The 23,819-nt window shown below is 46.8% G+C and overlaps 1 protein-coding gene across 1 annotated transcript in view; it reads right to left on the minus strand.

Moving 5' to 3' along the window:
• Positions 1-78: 78 nt before the first annotated feature.
• The window catches only part of LOC125286290 (teneurin-1-like), a 200,747-nt gene continuing 177,006 nt past the window's right edge, over positions 79-23,819 (minus strand). Inside the window, exons 25-34 of the mRNA XM_048231227.1 lie at positions 21,821-21,922; positions 20,490-20,754; positions 15,546-16,113; positions 14,232-14,404; positions 11,337-11,572; positions 7,023-7,316; positions 6,173-6,560; positions 3,393-4,616; positions 2,960-3,102; positions 79-1,847 (exon numbers count right to left, since the gene is read on the minus strand). Of these exons, the coding sequence (XP_048087184.1) occupies positions 1,065-1,847; positions 2,960-3,102; positions 3,393-4,616; positions 6,173-6,560; positions 7,023-7,316; positions 11,337-11,572; positions 14,232-14,404; positions 15,546-16,113; positions 20,490-20,754; positions 21,821-21,922 (4,176 nt within the window). The 3' untranslated portion in view covers positions 79-1,064. The remainder of the gene's footprint in view (positions 1,848-2,959; positions 3,103-3,392; positions 4,617-6,172; positions 6,561-7,022; positions 7,317-11,336; positions 11,573-14,231; positions 14,405-15,545; positions 16,114-20,489; positions 20,755-21,820; positions 21,923-23,819) is intronic.

Here is a 23,819-nt window from a genome sequence, read left to right on the forward strand (position 1 = left end):
CCGACATGGTGTACTCTGTGATTCTCCTTTAATGTGGTATGGGGAGGTGTTTGGGCTTACAGAAAATATAGACAACACTTGAATTAATAAGAATCTAATGATTCTGAAGTTGACACATAGTTACTTTAATGATCTGTGTATCCCTTTATATTCAGAAGTCCAGGATGGATAGTCTCATAGCAGGTAAGATTCTTTGAAAAACTTGAACTGCGTCTATCGATTAACAATATTAACACTTCAGTATGTATGACAACATATTCAAAATTTTAGCACTTTCTTTTTCTTAAAGCACTTGCTATTTACATATAGGTTTTTTTTTTCTGAGCATATAGTATTCACACTCAAACTCATGACAATAATAATTTCAATCATATTTAAATTAAAGTTGGATATCCTAGAGAGCTTTGTAAGTACCAATATGAGTCACTGACAAGGCCTCTCTTGCACAAAATGTAAACTAGAATTTTTGAGGTGGTCTATTGAACAACCCAAAAATGAAATCAGTCCATCTTTGACGCCTGTAAACAGAGAGTAATGCACGTCTTGCAGCTTTGATTTGCATCTTCAAATGTCCCATCAGTGTAAGAAGCTGTCAAGAAACAAGCGTCCTTTGTCGAAGAATGCAATACACGAATAAATAAATAAATAAATAAATAAATAAATACGTACATAAATAAAGTAAGTAAATAAATAAATAAACAGCATACTTCCATATAGAAAGCTAAGCCACAGCAGAAAAAAATGTTTTGTGCCACTTTAGAAACTCCACCTGGAACATTAATAAAATACCATCATTTTGTCACGATTAAAGGCAGTTGGGATTCCACTCCCCTGAATCTTCCTTTGTTTTAAGTTTTTTTTTTCTGTTCATAAATAGAAATTGTTTGATAAATTCCGCAAATGTCTAAAAACAGGCAGTCTTTGGTGAGGGAGGACAGGGTAAGAGGAAACCAAAAAGAGCCCAAAAGAATCCTATATCCATTGACCAAAAGTAAAAGAAACAGGAGAAAAAGACAAAGAAATCTATCTTCCTGTTTAGCGTGCGCCACCTTGGCGGTCTGCTGTTACCTGCGTCCCACCTCGCTCTGCCTCATGAAGCGAATGTTGTTGGTGCTGTCGGCCAGCTCCAGGTACTGCTCCACAGACAGCACGAAGTAGCCGTCGTAACCGGCCACCCTCCCGACGCTGCGCAGCTGCTCTCGCTCGGCCTCGCTCCAGTCGCGGCTGCCCTCCTCGCCGGCCAGCAGCAGCCTCCGCTCACGTGCCCAGGCCTCCTCGACCGCCCGCTCCCGTGCCGCCTCCAGCAGCTGCTGCCGCGCCTCGTCCGGCGTAGCGCCGTAGCGTACGCTCAGGCACAGCGCGCCGTGACGCAGCTGGATGTCGGCGAAGCGGCGGCTGCGGCCGCCCACCACGGCGGTCATCTGCGAGACGGTGACGTTGACGCCGTTCTCCAGCACGCGCCCGCCACTCAGGCCGCCAAGCGTGGCCAGGTCGTCCTCGACGGCACCGGGCTTGAGGAAGTGGTGCGTGTCGCGGCCGTCCACGGTGAAGCGCAGGCCCGACAGGTACATGGCGCCATTCAGGAGTGTCGCCACGCGACGGCTGTCCTCGCTGGCCACGCCCACAATCTCGGCCGCCACCAGGCCGCGCAGGATGGCGAAGCGCACACCCTTGCCAAAGATGGACGGCAGGGCGGAGAAGCGCGGGCTGCCACCGGGTCCGTCGGACGAGGGGGCGGATGAGACGCACTGCTCAAGGGAGCCCACAGGGGGCGTCATGGGGAGACGGTCCAGAGAGATGAAGTTACGCAGCTGGCGCTGAAGCTCACACTGAATGCCCAGGACAACCTGCACACACACACACCCACACACGCACGCACGCACACACGCACCACGCACGCGCACGCACACACACACACACACCACGCACGCACACACAGAGAAACACACACACACACACACACAGTAAACAGTGTTACAAGATTAATAAATAAATGTCATAAACTATTTACATGCTATTTACATGCTAAATAAACCAAGTAGGTCTGCCCTTGTTTTATGCTTGTGGAAGGTACACGGTATAGGTATGTTTGGCTTATTTGACTTTCATTGTTCTCATTTGTTGATCATAGCACAAGCATGTGTCAATAACATCCTGTCCAAACATGTTTTTAGCCCGATACCAAATAGGCGGGGAAATCAATGTGGGGAAATCAAAGCATTTCTTGAAAAAAACCTTTTTTATTATCTTCGGCAGACCATAAAATCACAAACAACACACATGACAGCGGCATTGCGTACGCATGTGGGTGGGGGGATTGCAAAACGAGTCATTTCACTTCTGATCCAACATGTCTGCCACCTACAGTCTGTTTGTGTTGCTAACTGCTAACACAGCTATCCTGCTCCCCAGTTGTGCACCATGACGTAGGTGGCGCACATACAGTACGTGTATGATTGCTCCCTATTGGACAGCACCTGACTAAAGCCATTAGATGCTCCTGGAGAGAGTGTCTCATTAGTGACAGGCAGATGTGCGAGGGGTGCGTTGGGGGATGGGAGACGTGTGAGCGTGTGTGTGAGAACAGGAGGGGCTGCACCTGTCTGTGGTTAGAGGCCCTGGCCTCATTTGTTCTCTCTCTTTCTCTTTCTGTCTCTGTCTCGGTTTCCTCTTCACTGTTTTCAGTTGTTTTGTTGTTTTTTTTTTTCTGGAGGGCTTTCTCAATTCATCACTCAATATTGCCGTGCTCTTTCAGTTTTTCTCATGTCTCTCCCTCCCTCTCTCCCTCCCTCCCTCCCTCCTTCCTTCCTTCCTTCCTTCCTCTCTGCTCTCTAACTTGCTCTCTGTCTTCCTTTATCTCTCTCTCTCTCTCTCTCTCTTGGGCTCTTTCTTTGTGTATCTCTCTCCTTTTCTCTGCTGTCATTCTCTCGGTTTATTCACCGTCGCCCACGCCACTCACCTTGCTGGAGTCCCAGTCCTGGGTCTTGGTTTGCATCTTCATCAGTTCGTACGTCTGCTCCATGCCCGCCGCGTCTGGCTTGGGGAAACCGGGCACCACGTTGTGGAGCTGGAAACCGAAGAGCTGCAGCCAACTGCCAATTTCTGTAGACAGACACACACCATTCAGCCGCAGTCAATTAGAGCCCGTCCAAAAACCACAAGATTTATGGCTCCCATTTCACTAACAGTGTGTGTTCACCACAACACTTTTAGAGAGTAACAAATATGTCTGTTCCTGGCAGTAGGGGTGAGATCGACTACTCAGTGCTCTCTAAGAGCAGTAATGAGCAGAGTTGTTCATTTTGTTCAGACACAGCTCCAAGGACTTACGCCTCTGCTGTATCGACCGGACTCAGGTCTCCACAGCGCTTAATTCTAAAGGTCAACCTCACCTGTGGTGAACTGTGTGACTTCCTCGATGTTCCCGACCGGACAGTTGTTTTTGAAGGCGTAGAGGTTGAAGGGCTTGGGGTTGCGGCTGAGCTCTCCAAAGACGTCATAGTTGGGCGTGGTCCAGCGGCCGGCCACTACGTCGTAGTCCCGCCGGCCGAAGTGCACCAGCTTGGTCTGCGGGTCGAACAGGCCTCCGTGGAAGCCGATGATGAGCTGGAAGGAGGGGTTGGAGTCCTGGTAGATGTCCCCGTAGGGCGTGTAGAGGACCTCTTTCACCACCCGACCACGGCTGTTGAAGATGGCCCGGGGCGTGCCGGTGTTGTCGCACGCCACATAGTACTCCTCGTTGCTGCTGATCTCCATGGCGATGATGTGTCCCTGCAGGTCGTAGTACAGCGAGGTGATCTGGGCGCTGGTGTGGTTGTACATGTGCGTGACGCGCGTCGGGTCGGCCAGGTCGGCGTAGAAGAACTGCAGGTGGTGCTGGCCGTCGCCCGAGCGGCTGGCCACGCGGCGGCTCAGCCCGTCGTAGCGGTAGTGGACGCTGCGCTCTGACACGCGGTTGTAGACGCGCGTGAGCAGGCCGTTGGAGTTGTAGTCGAAGATGTCGTTGCCGCGCGCCCGCAGGAAGCCGTCCTCGTCCACGCGGTACTGGATCTCGCCCAGGCGCGTCACGCGGTCGCGCAGGTCGTAGCGGATGGGCGTAAGGCGCGCACTGGCGCCCTGGCTCAGCAGGTTGATGTTGCCGTTCAGGTCGTAGCTGTAACGCCACTGTGGCCGCTCGTTCACCAGCACCGTCTGCAGCTGGCTGTCGGCGTCGTACTCGTATGAGCGCCGCGTGATGTTGCCGTCGGCACCCACGCGGATGTCGCAGGTTGTGACGCGGCCCCAGGCGTCGTACTGGACCGTCATCCAGTAGGCGATGGACTTCAGGATCTCGTACTGGACCTCCACCACCTGCCCGTAGGCGCTAAAGATCTTGGTGTGCTTCATGGCGTGCGTGGTGATCACCTGGTTGAGGTCGTAGTGGATGACGCTGAACTTGCCGAACTGCTCCACGCGGCCAGACACGTCCACGTAGCGGTAGAGATCGATGGGCAGTGGCGTCTCATTGATGGTGGCCTGCAAGCTGGTCACGCGGAAGTTGTTGTAGCTGTAGTCAAAGCGGGCATTCACCAGCCCCTCCTCGCTGAATTTGAAGATCTGCCGTCCCACAAGAGGACCTGTGTGGGAGCAGTCGGAACAGGAGTGAGACCCAGAGGAGCGGAAGACAAAACCTCCAACCCACCACTGATCTAAAACAAAATAATATTATCCATGTTGCACAAAAATAATACAACAAACGAATCATGTTTTCTGATTAAAAGCTCTCAGTGGATATTCTCACATTAGCCCCAAAATCCTTCTTGTGAAGCCCCAATAAATCTCATATGCAGATTAACCAGCATTAATCATTTATGCAACAAGCATTCTTCTAATGTATTTAATGATAATCTGCAAACAATTAACATCAACTGAGGGCCCTCACACCTCTCAATGCTCCCCGGCTTTGTAATGTTCTAACTACACAATGCCTGGCTTTTAATTAAACTGCATAATGGGCCAGGCCAACAACAGTTATGATTGGGGAATACAGCCTTTAATGCTGGGACATTAATTTTAAGAACACCGTAAATCACACTTCCTATTTGCTCTCTGGATCTGGCAGGCTATGACCGAGCTCAGTCTCCTTTTTCTAAAACAAGACCCTGGCAATAAAATTAATCTGGAGCCTCTGAGAATGACTGCGCTCGGTCATTAAAGAGCGAGATGAGTCTGGTCCCTTCATGGCTGAAACACACATAAAAGGAAATGTCCCCAGAAGTATAGTAAAAACCAACATAACATTACACACAGCCGGTGCTGAGACGGCGGACGGAAGTCACGCGCGCGTGTGTGTGGCGCTTCATTCTTCAGCTCTCTGCGGTTCCGTATCAAGCTCTCTGCTCATTGTTTCGCTCTCATCTGGTTTGATCGCTCGTTCCGGGCCGCAATTAGCATTATCAGGGTCTATCACCGTCTCAAAAGGGCCGTTTGATGTGGGGGAAATGGATAACGTGTGCTGGGAAGGTTAAATTCCACGCAGCCCGAGGACGAACTGATAAATCAGAGAGCTGGAGGCAGGGTCAGAATGAATGAACAGTATCAGACGGTGCGGGAATGCGGTGCCAGAATCGAAGAGGCTCTTTTTTTCAAAATGGGAAACCCAAAAAGCCCTTCCCAAAACAATCGGCAAATCTTTTACAGACACCTAGTGCAGTACCCCAGAGTGCAAGTGTGATTGGAGCGTCTCCTGAATATTTAAATCTCATCACGCGGCGGGAAGTAATTTAAAAAATCAACACGACACCGTATATACCCACAGAGCTGCTTCGCAGTGAAGTCTGCATAAACATTGCAATCTTCGGTGAGCCACCATGACTGGTCTACGTTAATGCTAATGAATCTCGACTCTTAACCAACCTGAGGTAATGCCAAACAGACACAGGTGAAACTGTTTTTGTGTTACTCACCACAGTACGTATCTACTGAAGCTGAAGTGAATCACCGGATGACATACAGCTGTTATCCATTCATACTGTATATACACTGCTCTCAATGCATCAGATAAATGTATCCACAGCAACCCAGTGTAAAGCACAGCAGCAGTGCAATACATTTAACTTACAGGCAATGTTTTTCATGATCTAATAAGTTTACTAAGTTTGGACCCCACCCTGAAGACCCTTGCAGCCCTCACCTATCTGTCTGTAGCGGATGGTGCAGATGAATCCCTCGTGTGTAAGGTGGACGGTCTTCACCACGCCGGACGAGTCGTTGTGCGTGAAGGTGACCAGTGTGGTGTCGTAGAGGATCTCGGAGAGGCGCGCCTGCTTGGTGTAGCGGTAGAGCGTCCGGCGGCCTGTGCCCAGGTAGAGCGTCTGCAGCAGGCGTCCATCCTGGGCGTAGTCCTGCATCACGGAGGCGCGGCTGTCCGGCGCACTGTAGATGTTGCGGTAGCAGCCCACCGACAGCATGGACTGCAGGCTGTGGCGCACCATGCTGGGCATGGTGACTGAGAGCAGCCGGTCCGTCTGGTCGTACTCGAAGATGTAGCGTCGCTGGCTGTGCAGGAGGAGCATGATGGACTGCAAGGGTCAAACGGAAAGAGTGGACCGATGTTGAGAAGGGGGCTGTGAAGTGTGAGCGTGCAACCACACACCTTCATACAAAACTACATGCATGCTCAGTTGATATGGGTGCATGTAGAGTAGAGCACCCGATTACAAACACACACACACACACACGACTCGACTGATACCTAGTTTAGACCATTTAGAATAACACATAGGGTATGACTGCCTACCAACTTTATATATAATCACACCTCCTCTGGGGCTTCTGTTGAGCCCTCTAAGTACTTAAGCACTTTGCTAACCATAGCACTGTTATTCAGCATAACAACGCAAAGAAAAAACATACTGCATTACATTAACACTGCATTAAAAGTACTAATTACAACATCCAGGGATGAAAGCTAAACAAATTAGGATCAATCAAGAGCTCCACCCATCGGTGTTTGACAGGTCCCCAGGTAAGGGTCATCGCACCTTCTCCACAAATGAGTATGTCCAGATCTTGCCGTTGACCCACGTGCGCGACACCAGCTTGCCGTTGTCGTACTCCAGCTTCTCGGACCAGTTGCCGCGGTGGATGTGGGTCACCTGACCCGTGGCAGAGTAGGTGGCGTTGACCTCGTTGTACTTGCTGCTAGGTGACCACAGGACCGGCCGGCCCTGGGGATCGTACAAGATGCGCAGAGTGAACTTGCGGTGGTCGTCGTAGATCTTGCCCATCCGTGTGGCCGGGTCAAAGTCGATGGAGAGAAGGTTTCGGTTATGGGCCTGTCAGATAAACATCAGAACTCAGAATCAGTGGCAGCTAGTCAAACAGATCCAAATCAATGACAAGAGAGGTGCATTAGGTACATAGGCACAATTATGCAATTAAACATAATACCAACACTCCAATGTGTTAGTTAAGTTTAACTTCTAATGTGCATATGTACATACATATACAGCATATGCTGATAACAGATGAGACTCAAGTGCAGAGAGCAATTGCATTTTTATATAAACATCAGGTAGAGGAAAAATCCAACAGGCTAAATCAAGAAAAACAGTCCACTGTCCAGGTCAAGGAACACGGTAAAGTAAGACAGCACACAAAAACTCACACAGAGGGTGTTTTTACATATAATCCTTTTTAAAAGAACCAAACTCAGTCCACTAAACAGGGAAAGAGGACTCAGATCTTTTTCTGGTGCACTTCAGCTCTGATGGGAGCCTCATTTTTCTCCCTGTTCACACTTTACACTTACTTCCTGTTCACACTTACTCTCTCTGGGGGTCTCAGACATTACTGCTTTTAATTATGGGCTATGTATTTGCTCTGGGTTAGTTATGTATTTTCATCATCATAATTTTAATAACTCAAAGATCCTCTGGCAGAGCCGGGTATGACTGGAGAGGGCGTGGCCATTGTGGTTGCTGTGCTTAAGGCCGAGAGCGTAGCACCAGTGTTTCAAATTTCAACATGTATACTCTAAGCATACTATGGTTACTGTACTATGGTTACTGAATGTATATATACATATTCACATCTATGTTGTCATCATATATATCAATAGCCTACTTTTGACAATAGACCTATTAACATTATATTATTAGACCTATTACTCACTTCTGGTTAGATACATTTCGTTCTTTAAGTATTTATTTGTCCAATGATGAAAAAATCCAATCTAATAATATATTTATTATAAACACTACACAATTACAGTATGTGAGTAATGTGAACATTCTCTTAAAGCCCCCTAATGATGTCTGTGGTAAGGCAAATTTTGTGATCTTAGTAGCAACAGAAGACTCCGATGCATCCAAATGAACATCTCTCACCATAATACCTCTGATGACAGAATCCTAATGATTTATGGTTAGCGACATACACAAGTCAAGCGTAAACATTGCATATGAGAAACTAATGCATGAGGTGTCAGGCAGGAGAACTAATCTGGGCCAATGTTTGGCCGCTTGGCCAGCCTGCTGTGTGTACTGTACGTGCTGATTTGGTCCCGTAATGAACTCTGGAGGTGTTTTAAATGGCACTCTCTCACTCACTCTTTCCCCTGCTGCTCAGAAAACCATTGACATTTGGCACCCTGTCATTTTCCTGCTCTGTTCAATATTTCCATGAGGCTGTTATTAGCAGTCATTAAATCTGACATTATAGCAGAAGTTTCTCTTTTTTTTTCTCTTTCTTTCCAAGCGGCGGCGCTGAAGGACGTTGTTTCACACACTGCGACTGGAACGTGTGAGCGAAGAGTGGGCTGTGTCCTGTGCGTATACCAACGTGTCTGAGCACACAATAACACACACACATGCACACACACACATACACATGCACACACATGTTCCACTGCAGACTGTGTTTGTTGCAGTGTGTGGTCACTGTGGTCACAGTAACAGTGATTCGGGGATTAGGTGTGTGTGTGTGTGTGTGTGTGTGTGTGTGTGTGTGTGTGTGTGTGTGTGACTCAATTAGGTCATAATGTTGTGATGAGGTCTTTTGAGAGTGAGAATGAACTCATTCCCCTTCTTTATCCAGACATTTGTTTAGTCCTTTCTGCTGACTCAAATAGACACTCATTATTCCGGCGCTAGTTTAGACAAGGGGGCCCTGGTGTGTTTGGACACTGATTGAAAAACTAATCTCATAATGTGTATGAGTATGGTTCTGTTATATCAATTCAATCAAAAGCAGGAGTTAACCTCAATAAATCTCTGATGACAGCAATTAATATGGCGTCAAGTGCTGGAGTTCATTGTTTGTTTATGCAAATTCAATGAACAGTGCTAAAAGATCTTGATGGTTTCCACTGAAGTGATCGGTGTGATTGAAATGGCACAGTGGACAATCATGACAAGATAATCATGTCCCCCAAGACATTCATGATCGTGACCAAGAAATTGTCTGTGCTGAGCAGGATGTGATGACTAATAATGATGGTGATTTTACAAGGATGATCAGAATAACGATCATAAAGACGCAGATGCAAGTCATTAAAAATCATTCTAAAATAATGACTTATAGCTCCTTGCTCTCTCATCTAAATTGTACCAATGGGCTTTACAATATGAGAGTGAATTGAGATGATTGAGTTACAAGACGACAGTGCCTTCTGAACAACCTCCCACTCACTACATAGTGATGGGGTCAATGTGGAGGTGGTTAGCACCTACAAATATCTGGGTCTCCACCTGGACAATAAACTGGACTGGTCAGCCAACATGGATGCACTCTACAAGAAAGGGCAGAGCAGGCTGTACTTCCTGAGGAGGCTGCGGTCCTTCAATGTGTGCAGTAAGCTCCTCAGGATGTTCTACCAGTCTGTTGTTGCCAGTGTCCTCTTCTATGCAGTAGTGTGTTGGGGAGGAAGCACAAGGAAGAAGGACGCGGGGCGAATTGACAGGCTGGTAAGGAAAGCTGGCTCTGTAGTGGGAGCTTTACTGGAGTGCATCACTTCACTATCTGACAAAAGGACCCTGAACAAACTGATCAACATCTTGGACAATGAGTGTCACCCACTCCACAGCACCATTGTTAAGCAGAAGAGCCTGATCAGCTGGAGACTTCGCTCACTACCTTGCACAACGGACAGACTGAGAAAGTAATTTGTCCCCAGGGCCATTGAACTGTTCAATGCCTCACTTAAGGGAAGAGGAGAGATAGACTTCTCTGCATAGTCTGTCTGCCTCTTCACCCCCTCCATGTTTGGTACTGTCTGTCCACTAGTCACTTGTACCACTGTCTTTATGCCTCACTGTTTGCGTGCTATATTAGCACATTAGCACATATGCATAACCCCCTCCATGCCACAGCCGAACTGTGGACACACTTATACATTTTCTTAAATAGTTAAATATATAGATATATAGACTTTACTTTACTTTACTTCTGCATTGTTGCACTGTTGGACTTACTCATTTGCACTGTTGGACTTACTCATTTGCACTATCACCATGACCACTACCACTATCACCATTGCAGTACCACGGTGGGCGTACCACCATGACACTCATTCGCACAGAGCACCTTAGAGCACCTTACCATATCTTACTATGCACAGAGAATCACAGGCTCAGTCCCTGCCTTAGTCATTGCAAGCGCCTCTGATTGATTAATCACCACTATGTGGATACTGTTTTTAGAATGACTTAGATTAAGTGTTAGTTAGTATAATTTGTATTTTTGTCATTTGTATTTTAGTATATTTTTAAATATTGTATTAAGTGTTAGTTAGTATAATTTGTATTTTAGTATATTTAGCATATTCTTTATCTTCTACTGTCCTTATTGCTTAGTTGTGTTTTTATATTATATACTTTAATTACTCTTTCTGATGTTAAATAATGTGTTTGTGTTGTATGTATGCTGCTGAGACCTTGAATTTCCCCTAGGGATTAATGAAGTATCTATCTATCTATCTATCTATCTATCTAACTATCTATCTATCTAGTGCACCATGTAATGATAACCACTATGCAGCTGTCCACTATACTGCATAATCCACAATACAATGATAAACACTATAGTTTACTATATGGTGATAACCACTATGTAGCTGTCCACTATGCATAATCCACAATACAATGATAAACACTATAGTTTACTATATAGTGATACCAACTATGTAGCTGTCCACTATACTGCATAATCCACAATACAATGGTAAACACTGTAGTTATGAGTTCTACTAGTGCACTATGTAGTGGATGAGTGGGTGTTCTAAACACAGGCCATGACTAGTGCTGATTATGATGATTGTGTGGGCAGTAGAGCGATGGTGGTGGTCAGGCCCTCACCCTGAGTCTCCTCTCGTAGGTGGAGTAGTTGGCGCGGGCCTGGTCTCTTCGCTGGCGCCACTCGATGAGGCTGGGGCTGTGCTCGCTGGGCAGCGAGATGTTGCAGCGGCTGAGGGCTGGACTGACCAGGCCGCCGGCCATGTGTGGCTCCGTGCTCAGGGACACCTCCATGCCACTGGCCAGCGTCACGTGCAGCGAGCCGTCCGCGCTCACGCGGTAGCTGTTCTGAGCGTGGTCTAGAGAAAGGGAGGTGGGGAGGGAGGGATAGAGAGAGAGAGGGATAGAGAGAGAGAGGGATAGAGAGAGAGAGGGATAGAGAGAGAGAGGGAGAGAGAGAGAGATATGTGAGAGGACAGGTACAGGAATAAAACATTGAGAGCCAGCAAGTAAAAAAAAATTAAAGTGCTAGAAAAAAAAGCTTAAAGTATATGTGTGTGTGTGTGTGTGTGTGTGTGGGTGGAGGTGATGGTGGGTGGGCGTGATTGGATGTGTGTGTGTGAGTGTGTGTGTGTGTGTGTGTGTGTGTGTATGGGGGGCCTTATTGGATGGGTCGATGTGTCGGAGGTGTGAGGTCGGATGTTGCTTTCCAAACTAGTTTGTGGTGATTTGTAGTTGTAGATGTGTAGCGTGAGTCTGTCCGCCTGTCTATGTGTCTGTCATGGAAGAGACACTAAAAGCACATGATGATGATGATGATGTGCTCTTAGATGCTGCTCATTTTGGTGCAAAAAGGCTGATACCTTGTGCACATACAGTAAATCATGACAGGGGAAAGAAAAAACATTTTAATATGACAAACAAATGGTTTGGTTTGTTCTGACAAGCAGTGTGTCAGGTCGAGTGCGGTGGCTGAGTTGAGGGGTGGGGCTATGTCGTCAAAAAATGGCTGGCTTTGACGTCTAAGTCAACCGGCGGTTTCAAAAAATCCCACTTCGGAACCTGGTTCCAAAAACTATCGGTTACAGCCTCCTAAAATGCTGAGGTCGTGTAGACGCAAGGCCTAACCGATAAAATAAATTCACCGGTTTAAAAAAAAAAACAGTGTCATGTAGACAGGCCCTAAATGTGACCAAGCATCATTATTATGGGAAAAACACACACTTAAAATGACAAAAACACATACTGGCAGACTCAATACGAAAAAGAAACCCACACACACATACACACACTGACTCATACTGGCCTGTGTGTGTGTGTGTGTTAAATAAACATACGTATAATTCACTAAGGCAATACAATTGTTAAATATATTTGTAATGAAGGAATAGTGTAAAAACCTACTTCTTATACATACAATCAGCAATGCGTATCAGTGACATGCTATTCATCATTGAACAACAAAAAGTGGTAAGAAAGAGGTGGGCGTGTGTGTGTGTGTGTGTGTGTGTGTGTGTGTGTGTGTGTGTGTGTGTGTGTGTGTGTTAACACGTCTTATTCTGATGAGCTGTTCACACCTCTGCAAAAATCTCTCACACATTAGAAGTGGAGAGGTGGTCGTCTGAGGTCACACCCCTCCACCCCCACCTTCACAGTCGCATGCGACCCAACTGCCCAGAGAACAAACAAGAAACCAACAGAACGGCTCGGCTCAGCGCGACAGAGACCTGCGGCATCTACAGCCAGCCAGACCCACTGACCACGAGAGAGAGAGAGAGAGCGAGAACACGCGCGCGAGAGCGAGCGAAAGTGTTGCTACACCTGCGTAATTATGTTGTTTCGTTAGGCCTCTTGTGATGTGCTAATCATGTCTGTTGATTTTCTTCCCCCTGCCTCCTGCTTGACTGAAGCACAGTGGGGGGCTGAGGGAGTGAGTTTGAGTGTGAGCAAGGGGGTGTCATTCTGGGCTTTCTTTCTGAAAGCAGGGGTGGGATAGCACCCAGTCAGAGATGATGTAGGTGTGTGTGTGTGTGTGTGTGTGTATGTGTGTGTGTGATGGGGGTGATGTCATCTGTTCCCGCCTGTCGGCTGAGCTGTTTGTATATGCGGTTAGGATGGTGTGTAGGTGGCCAGGTTGCACCCATCCCTCTATGTGTAAGACATGCTGAGACCCTCTGAACACACACACACACAGACAAAAGCTCTTCTGTTGCACTGTCGCAACATTCTTTACATCCCACTCACTCTACATCGCCTTCTGTCACCCCCCCCCCATCTCCTCATCTCACTTCATATTTTAGAGAAGGTTTGTCTTTCCCCACATGTCCCTTTGTTTCTCTTGCTCTTTTTTTACTCTCTTCTCTCTCTTCTCTCTCTCTCTCTCTCTCTATGCATCTCCCGCACTTGTCCTTTTGTGCGCGCCGCGTCTCAGATAACACAAAAGACAACCCCCTTAAGAGAAGGAAAAAACAAGTCTGTTTGATCACAGTTGGCATTTTTCTTTCTTACATTAAAAAATCAATATCTGTTACAATATTGCTTCATTTGCTTGGCAAGGCCAGATGAGATAGATAGATAGAGAGAGAGAGAGAGAGAGAGAGAGAGAAGAAACAGATACAGGAACAGAGAAAAAGCATGGAATACTAATGAATGATTAATGTGCATAAATAAATCCTTTTTATGACAGAGAGATAAAACTGACGAGGCTCCTACAACATGCAAACCCACCCACTTCGAAACAGCTCTTTTCAGAGGGAAGACAGCGCTTCGGCTTTCCCTGCTCTGATAGCAATGGGAGTTTAACAGCAGCAGTAGAACAGCAGAAAAGCGAACACCCATCAGCGGAAAGGCAGCCCGTTTTTTTCTGGGATGTGTAAGTCTGTAAGATTGTTTATTTTTTTCATTTTTTATTATTTACAAAAATAGATCAGCAATTAGTGAAAGCCTGCGGGCGACTTGGGATAAAACAATACAGGGATAAAAAAACAGAAAGGTGTTTGGCCACCAGTGATGGTCTACCTTGGCGGAAGGTGAAGATGGTGTCGGTGGCGGAGAAGTTGGTGGCGGTGACAAAGTTCTCGGAGTTGGAGCTGTCCACCTCCACCCGTACGGATTTCTCCATGCTGCCATGGTAACTGGTGACCTCCCCCGTGGGGAAGGTGACGTTGATGACGTGGCCCTCACTGTTGTATCTGCCAAGGCCAACACAACAAAAGCAACATTAGTCTGTATTGCCTCAAACAAACAACAATATAAAGGTCAAATATGTTGTAGGATCATGAATAGGAAACTATGTCTAGGAGCATGTCAGGTGAAATGGATTAAAAAAAACAGGTGGCTGGTGGCTGGCCCACTGGTTAGCACTCTGGATTTGTAACCGGAGGGTTGCCGGTTCGAGCCCCGACCAGTAGGCCGCGGCTGAAGTGCCCTTGAGCAAGGCACCTAACCCCTCACTGCTCCCCGAGCGCCGCCGTTGTAGCAGGCAGCTCACTGCGCCGGGATTAGTGTGTGCTTCACCTCACTGTGTGTTCACTGTGTGCTGTTTGTGATATCATAAGTACAAGGAGGGCATTTAGGCAGGTGCTCACGTGAGAGAGCACTGGGCGGTGTTTAAGATTTGGTCCTGGCCAGGGATATCTACCTTCAAACAGGGGCACTGATACATAACATCAGACTTGATGCTTCATACCCACTATTCCTTTAACGTCAAAAGATCAGCTCAAATACTGACCCTGGATCAGTTACTTCCACAAGGTAAAGCTTGGGTATACAGTAGACATACAGTCCACACAGCAGGCTTTACCAGTACAGATCAAGTTAGTACAACAGAATGATAACATACTTGCATGTAAATGTTTACCTATAGAACTAAATCTCTGTGGCAGGCCAGGTCGACGTTTGTATACTTAATGACTGAATGTGTTTCATACCCTCCACTAGATGGCAGTAAAGAACAATAGAGAAAAGCACCCTGCCTCAACTGCAGAGCCACAGAGTAATACTGTCATTGGCAAGCAATTACCACAGGGGATTTAAGATGGAAATGTAACATATGTCTCTCTGAGAGGGATTTCAAATTGTAAAAATGACATCTCTAATTGCACCAGATTTTGCAGCATTATTCCGCAGCATTAGTTGTCAGAATGAACCACTCTGTAAGAGTGAGCTTCTCTGAAAGCTTGACAAACAATGCACCTCTGATACAAAGCCTTTCCAGTAATGGAGAGTGAAAGAGTGAGTGACTAGAGGAAAGAAAGATATGTGAGGACAGCACGAGAGAGAGATAAGAACAGAAAAATAAGCACAAGAACATCAGGGAAAGAAAAGCCTTACTCGTAGACAGTGGTCCAGCCGTTCTCATTGCTCTTGGTTGCTAGGAGACCCGTGCCGCCATGGTACGACAGGTGCGCCACGTCGTGTCCCTGTGCCGACACTCGCTTCAGCGCCCGGCCGCCCGCCAAGCTCACGCTCAGCCAGAACACCTGGCCGCCGGGCACCACCAGCCACAAGGGGGCTCCACCACCACCACTCCCACCACTGCCACCACCTCCTCCTCCTCCGCCTGCTCCTCCCTCCCGCCTCACGTGCACGGCCTGACCGTTGCTGGCCACCACGGCGCTGAGGCGCCCCTCGGCCGAGTCGTAGGTGAAGTTGTGCAGGAAGTCGCCGGTGATGAGGTGGCGCGTGTGCAGGTGCGTGCCGTTGGAGCTGAACACGTACAGCTCCTGGTCGGGCAGCGAGGGCACCTCGTAGAGGCCGGCGGGCGTGGGACGCGGGCGGTTGGCGCTCACCGCCCGGATGCGGATGTTGCCCTGGTCGGCGATGTAGAGTGTGCCGTTGGGCGAGACTGTGAGGGCGGAGGGGGCCTCCAGGCGGGCGTCGCGGGCATAGCCTCCATCTCCTGCACGGCGTCGGCCATGTAAAAGACAAAACAGAAGAAACAGAATCATAAAAGGAGTGTTAAAAAGTGAGTCACTCATATCCTCGAGGAGATCTTACAAGAATAAGAATAAAGAAGGAGATTTTACAAGAAAAGAATAAAGAATAAAGGTTGAAATGAATGATGAAAAGGTCGCTGATATCTTTTTGTTGATATTTGACCCTTAGCAGCGTATCCAATATACGCTTCTCTACATGGCTTCTACTGTTGACTAACTGGGGTGGTGAGGGCAGCCGTGGCCCACTGGTTAGCACTCTGGACTTGTAACCGGAGGGTTGCCGGTTCGAGCCACGACCAGTGGGCCGCGGCTGAAGTGCCCTTGAGCAAGGCACCTAACCCCTCACTGCTCCCCGAAGCCCGCTGTTGTAGCAGGCAGCTCACTGCGCCCGGGATTAGTGTGTGCTTCACCTCACTGTGTGTTCACTGTGTGCTGTTTGTGTTTCACTAATTCACCGATTGGGTTAAATGCAGAGACCAAATTTCCCTCACGGGATCAAAAAAGTATATATACTTATACTTATCATTTGCAAATTGAAACCCATCAAACAACAAACTATACAATTATTAATGAATAAAAACAAAATGTGTCATTGTAGGACACACATAAGTCATTTAGTCTGAGTCTGATTGAATTGTTCAGAGATATAGAGCATGATGAGAAAACCATTCAGTACAAGAAGACAGTGGCTGTGGCTGTGTTTGATCAATTGGGCCTTACGTGGGATATTTTGAAAGACAGTGTCTTGAAATGGAAATGGATGTCACATCATGTTAGATTTCTGTCTAAAATAGATACGTGTTTTGCAACTTACTGTGTGTGGTGTTTTGCAAAATTTGTGAGGCTGAGAATGTTCTTACTGTGTAGTTGTGCAGATCTGAGCAGTTGAAGGCTTGCTGTTTGAGTTTAAGGTTTCATTCACTAACTGTGGGTATCTTTCTGTTTAAGCAATCAAGAAAACTAATAGAGAGTAAAAAGTAGAAAGGTATGAGGCAGCTGGCTCCCACTGAGTATGAGGATGTTTATTTCTTTTATGGTCTATGCAGATTACACAATTTTTTGTCTACCACGATGGCCTTTTGTGGTTGACGTTGACCATGTCATATAAGGCGATCAGAGAACCACAAATTCTTGCCGCATCTTGGTCGGAAGATTGGCCACATTACAAGATCATGTGGTGGCAAAATCGAGCTGAAATTGTGTAATCTGCATAGGCCTTTATCTGTGGCCCTCATCTCTTCTCCTCCACTGCTCTCTTCTCCTCCACTCCTCTCTTCTCCTCCACTGCTCTCTTCTCCTCCACTGCTACTGTTTCCTCTGGAGCCCTTAATGAATTTACAGCTGTGACCGGCCAGAGAGCTTTCAATTTTCACACAGATTTGTACACCCTGAGTGAGTGTGTAGGACTGCACCAGCTGAACATGATGACTAGTGTGTGTGTGTATGTTTCTGTCTGTGTTTTTGTGTGTGTGTAGGCAGGAGGTAGGATATGTGGATATGTGCACATCAATGTGAGAGAGTTGCATACCATTATATCAAGAAAGAAGTGAGAGAAAAGAGATGCCAAATGTGTGAACAGCGACAAGAGGCCTGTGTGTGTAAAATGGGTGTGTACGTGTGTGTGTGTGTGTGTGTGTGTCTGTGTGTGTGTTACTGGAATAAGTTGGGGCTGCAAGGGGGTATGCATGTCTCTGTGTGTGTATGTGTGTATATATGCATATATGTGTTTGTGTGTGTGTGTGTGTGTGTGTGTATGTGTGCATATATGCATATATGTGTTTGTGTGTGTGTGTGTGTGTGTGTGTGTGTGTGTGTGTGTGTGTGTGTGTGTGTGTGTGTGTGTGTGTATGTGTGCATATATGCATATATGTGTTTGTGTGTGTGTTTGTGTGTGTGTGTGTGTGTGTGTGTGTGTGTGTGTGTGTGTGTGTGTGTGTATGTGTGTGCATATATGCATATATGTGTTTGTGTGTGTTTGTGTGTGTGTGTGTGTGTGTGTGTGTGTGTGTGTGTGTGTGTGTGTGTGTGTGTGTGTGTGTGTGTGTGTGTGTGTGTGTGTTTGGGGGGTTGTTGTGGAGGAATAGGAAGCTTGTTGAGATGAGAGGAGAGTAATCATCTGTAACAGCATGACATGATGGAACATATGCAAAAACAACAACAACAAAATCCCAAAACAAAGTGTTTCAAAAACAAAGTAAACAAACTGCCCCGTCACACCCTCAAACACCCACAGGCTCCCCCCCTCATCCCACCACCTAAAAAAGACAAATGCTGTGTCTCCAAACGAGCTGATAAATCTCCACCTCTGACAAGTAGCAAAGCAAAATTCAACAAATGCTGATTGCCCCCTCCGTCTCCAGTGCTAAGCTGTGCAGCGCGCCACCCCGCTCAGTGTCGCTCGCTTCTGTCAGGGTGTGATAGCAGCCTGGGGGGGGGGGGGTTACTGGGCTGCTTGCGATGCGATGTATAACTTTGGGGGCTCTAGGACTGGACCCATGCTGGCCCTGTCTTTCTACCCGGCATGGCCTCACACTGACTGATCTCCGCTTTTGAAAATGGTGACAGAAGGCATGCACATCAATACACGCTCACACATTTGTAGACACACAGACACACACACACACACACACACACACACACACACACACACACACACACACACACAAACACACACACACACACTGATGAGACACACATTCAGACAAACACACACACAGACGTGCACAGAGACAGCATGCAAAACGAACTGTGAATAGATTTGCCTCTCTCATCTACTCAATGTATTTGTTTGTCATCTAAAGGTGAAAAATGGTGGCAATGTGAATTGCATTTACTGCACAACCGCAGAACAAAGTTTGGCTTATATAACGAGCTTCCCAGCGATGAAGACAAAGTTTTTACACACACACACACACACACACACACACACACATATGTATATATCTGTCACCGTGACAATCACATAATTTCGTGATCTCGCCCCATGATCCAGAGGAGGAGATTAATTATTCAGCGTCTCCTCTCTGCTTTGGCAGGGCTCCTCTAAAGACGGAGAATAATATAGTACATCTTATTTCTCACACTACTGCTGGAGTGGCCTTAGAGGCATGCTCTTTAAGTTTGTGTGTGTGTGTGTACAGTATGTGTGTGTGTGTGTGTGTGTATGTGTGTGTGTGTGTGTGTGTGTGTGTGTGTGTGTGTGTTTTATGTGTGTGTGTGTGTTTGTGTGTGTGTGTGTGTGTGTGTGTGTGTGTGTGTGTGTATGCATGTGTGAGAGTCAGAGGGTAAGGGTGTGTTTGGGTTTGAATGTGAGTGTGAAATTGAGTGTGTGTGCATGTGTGACAGTGTAAAAAGGGACGGTACGTACTGTATGTGTTTGTGTAAATATACATGTCCTTGCATGTGTGCTCAAGTGACGAGCCATTGTAATAATGTAGAGTGCATTTTGTGTAGTTTGTTTAACTAGGGGATAGGTGTCTGAGAATGTGTAGAGTTTGTAGGACAGAGAAGGTGTAGTCACTGATTGGCCTCCTCCTTTCTGGAGCAAGTGGATCTGAATGCGTGCATCAGTGCGTGTGTGTTTCTGCGTGCATGTGTGCTAGCTGTTCCTGTACCCCTGCTGTGCAGCTGACCTGAAAAACACTTATAGTGTGTGTGTGTGTGTGTGTGCGCGCGCATGTGTGGTGTGTGCGTGTGTGTCTGTGTGCGTGGGTGTATCTCTCTCTCTTTCTTCCTCTCTCACACACATTCTGCGTTCGTGCACTGCATATTCTCCGTATGCATATGTGGGCTATGCATACTTGTATATGTACTGTACGCTAATGATATGGGTATCCCCACGCCTGACTGTCTGTATTGCCCTGGGGGTATGTGCAGAGTTTTTAAGAGTCCCAGAATCTGGCCCCTGGCTGTGCTCTGCCTCTCTGAGCAGTTCAGATGGACCAGGAAGTTTCTCAAGCTATCTGCATTTTTGCATAAGAGATCGAATATGCATTATGGAGAATGGCCATGTTAATAAGGTATACAGCAAGAAGGACTATACTTATCTGTTAAGAAAAATCTGAGAACTTAAAAAACTTTAGTTTTTTATTGGTGATTTCAGACAGTATGTTTTGCAATGTTAATAGTTAGCTTTCACTTGTTTGGGCCTGCAGCACTTTGTGATTGATTATGTGAAAGTGCCTCCATCTTTTAATCTATGACGCATTCGGCCTCCATACCCTGCATAATTTCTTCAACTACAACAGGCTTCCATATATCTCTGTGCAGTGTGTGTGTGTGTGTGTGTGTGTGTGTGTGTGTGTGTGTGTCCAGCACGGCTTCACCCAGCGTATCCCACCTGAGAAGCACTCGCAGTTGGGGTCGATCTTGCAGTCACAGTCAGCGGGCGCTCCAGCAATGACAGAGATCTCGCCATTCGTGGTGACCTGCTGGACACGGTTGATCTTGCGCTCGTCCGTCTCGGCGATGTACAGGACGCCGTACTGCGACACAGCGATGGCCTTGGCCGCCTCCAGTGTGGAGTGGACGGCCGACTTGCTGACCAGGTAGTGGTCTATGCCTGGCACTTGGCAGTGGATGGGTCGCCCGGCAACGATGCGCACCTGGGGAAGAGACAAGCAAGTTGGGGAATTGTTACTGTTAACTCTCAAATTCCAAACTTGTTATTAGATGATTTGAGCTTTGAGGAAATTGCATCTTTTTACATAATTTCCTCTTTCACAGTATCGCTGCTCTCTGGGAGTCAGATTACACATGCAAAGTGCAGTCAATTACTACTAAAGTAATCAAGTTTCTCAAGTACTATTGCACTTGCTATGATTATTGCTCATCCGGTTTAGGAATGGAATGTACAAAAACATTGTGAAACACATTTTGCATTGTTGCTTTACAATAACATGGCTTTGGTACGTTTAGAAATGTTTTTTTTTTTCAGTTTCAGCAATGATTTACTGAACCCCTGGGAATGATGGTCATTTAGCTTTGTACTAGAAATTAAAGGAGAACCCACAGCTATTTAACTCCACAGTCAGCTTTGTGTTAGCAATAAAAAGCTAGCCCTCATGGCTGTTTAGCTTTGGACTAAGCTGTTCACTGGTGTGTGTGTGTGTGTGTGTGTGTGTAGCTGTGTGTGTGTGTGTGTGTGTGTGTGTGTGTGTGTGTGTGTGTGTGTGTGTGTGTGTTTCTCCTTGCATTCCCACAGGCAGGTGACTTATAGCAGGTGTATGTGATTCAGTGCTTTGTGCTGGTTCATGGTTAAGGGCACAGGAAGACTTCCTTTGCTCTACTGCGTCACTCCATCCTTATTTACAGCACTGTTTTCTTCGGGGTTTCGCACTTCGCCACAACAGCCTTACTCTGCATTTTCCACAACTAACCAATTACACCGATATGGCCGAATCTGTCATTGATTCTTGAGTAGATTCAAAAACAAGTTTAAAGTGCAGCCAGTGGTTACTTGACAACTGGTCATTTGTCTTCTGTTCATGTTGAAACTCTGCTTGAGATATTTATGCTGACAACAAAATTATTTTACTATACCTTTATTAGATGTACAATCTCTGCCTAGAAAAGCGTCATAAATGTAATGTGTTGTTATTGTTGTTGTTGTTGTTGATACATGGACACCTGACAGACAGAAACTGGACACTAAGCTGTGCTGATACCCACCTGTAGGCTCTCCGAGACCTGCAGAACGATGTTGTTGTCCAGGATGTAGAGGGAGTTGTCCATGGGGTTGACGGCCAGGTCGGTGGGCCATTCTAGTCTCACCTGTGGGGACAGGCAGGGTTATGAGGTTAAAGAAGGTGTGTGGATCTAAGAGGTCTCCTTTGTCTAGAAAAGAACAGTAGAGTGAATGCAACCCAAATAGAAGCATTTAGCATATTTGTAATACAAAGTCACATACAGTGGCTTTCTATTCACATACACTAACACTCACACACATGCACGGACACAACAATCACAACACCAACACACGCACACACACACACAACACACACACACACACACACACACACACACACACACACACACACACACACACAAAGGCAAAGGTCAGTTTGCATGAGAAATTATTCTGTGCTCTACCCGGCAACCCCGCTTCCCTTCTGCCTCCAAAATGTCAAGCAATAACAGCGATCAGAGTGGGCGCAGAATACAGGCCCTCTCCCTCCCTCCCTCCACCCCTCCATCTCCCTTTCTCTCCATCTCTCTCTCTCTCCCTCTGTCTCTTTCTGTCATGGGTGCAGGAAGTGTAGGCCTCAGTGGGTGGCAGGCAATACGGTCTTATACACATTTTCTGTCATGCCAGGAATGGAAAGCAGGAGAGTGAGAGAGAGAGAGAGAGAGAGAGAGAAAACATCTAATCCGTGACAGCTGAAAGGAAGAAAAAAAAAAGCCACCCTTTCTAGGCCTCTCCGTTTGTTTGTTTCTTTATTTATTTCGTTATTTTCATGGGGCTGAATTAGTAAATAAATAGAACATGTTAAATTGCAACTGACAGGTTCAATTATTCCGTCTGTCAGCGCGGCTCCGGAGCACTTCCCCCTCGTCAAAAAATCCCATTATGTCAGCCATGGGCTTCATCAGCGAGCGTCAGACAAGTGCTCGTCTTCCTCATCCCCACCAGGAGGAGACCAGACCACCGGCCGCTAATTTATGCTAATGCAAGAGTGGCTACCGATAGGGTCCTGCTCTCCACTGTTCTGTTTTTGAAGTGTGGCTGTCATGGTGGTCACCCATTATAATTGTGTGTTTTTCTGAAGCATGGACTCATTCAACGGTTCATCCTGAAACAGCCATACGAACAAAACCCATAACATAACACTCGTCGACATGAGTGAGGCATCTGTGGCTGGAGAGCTGCTTGAATAAGGTGATTTATTAACACCTATAGAAAGTCGTGAAAATGGCCAGTTTCTGAGTGACGATCCGCACCATCTCATTTGTACACGTCCAAACCACACACCTCTCGCCTGGACCAGAACTTTCTTTGCCTTCACTTTGTCTCATTTCTTTCTCTCTCTCTTCCTCTCTCTCCCTCTCTCCTGCTTGGTGTGTCTGTTCTCTCTTGCTTCCTGCCTTCTGTTGTCTCACGTTGCGCTCTCCATATCCGTTGCACAGTGTGCGTCTTTTTATCATACTTATTGTGTCATTTTCACACGCTGGCTTGTCTTGCTTTGATTTAATTTAGCATTTTTTTTTTATCTCATTCTGTTTTGCTCTCAATCTCTCATTATCTCTCTCTATCCCCTATCTTTCTTTCACACATTCTCTCCCCCCTATCTTTCTCTCTCTCTCTCTCTCTGAGACAGTGCCAGGATGCCTACCGCTTCTCCCAATCTGATGAAATGCATAAACAAGAGATGGAGATCTATACAAGCCCAGAACCCTTCCCCCCTTCACTTATGCAATCATGCAATCACACAAACACACACACACACACACACACCCACCAACTCCCTATGAACAAAGAGAGATGAAACAAAAACCTGCACTGTGAGTAACACATGACCATCCACACACAAGCTCTCTGGGGTCTACACCTGCTCTTGCACAACATGGGGTCCAGTACTGGAACAGCTTCACACGCGTGCGCACACTCACACACACACACACACACACACACACACACACACACACACACACACACACACACACACACACC

Source organism: Alosa alosa, chromosome 21 (assembly GCF_017589495.1).
Source record: "Alosa alosa isolate M-15738 ecotype Scorff River chromosome 21, AALO_Geno_1.1, whole genome shotgun sequence".
Lineage (NCBI taxonomy): Eukaryota > Metazoa > Chordata > Actinopteri > Clupeiformes > Clupeidae > Alosa > Alosa alosa.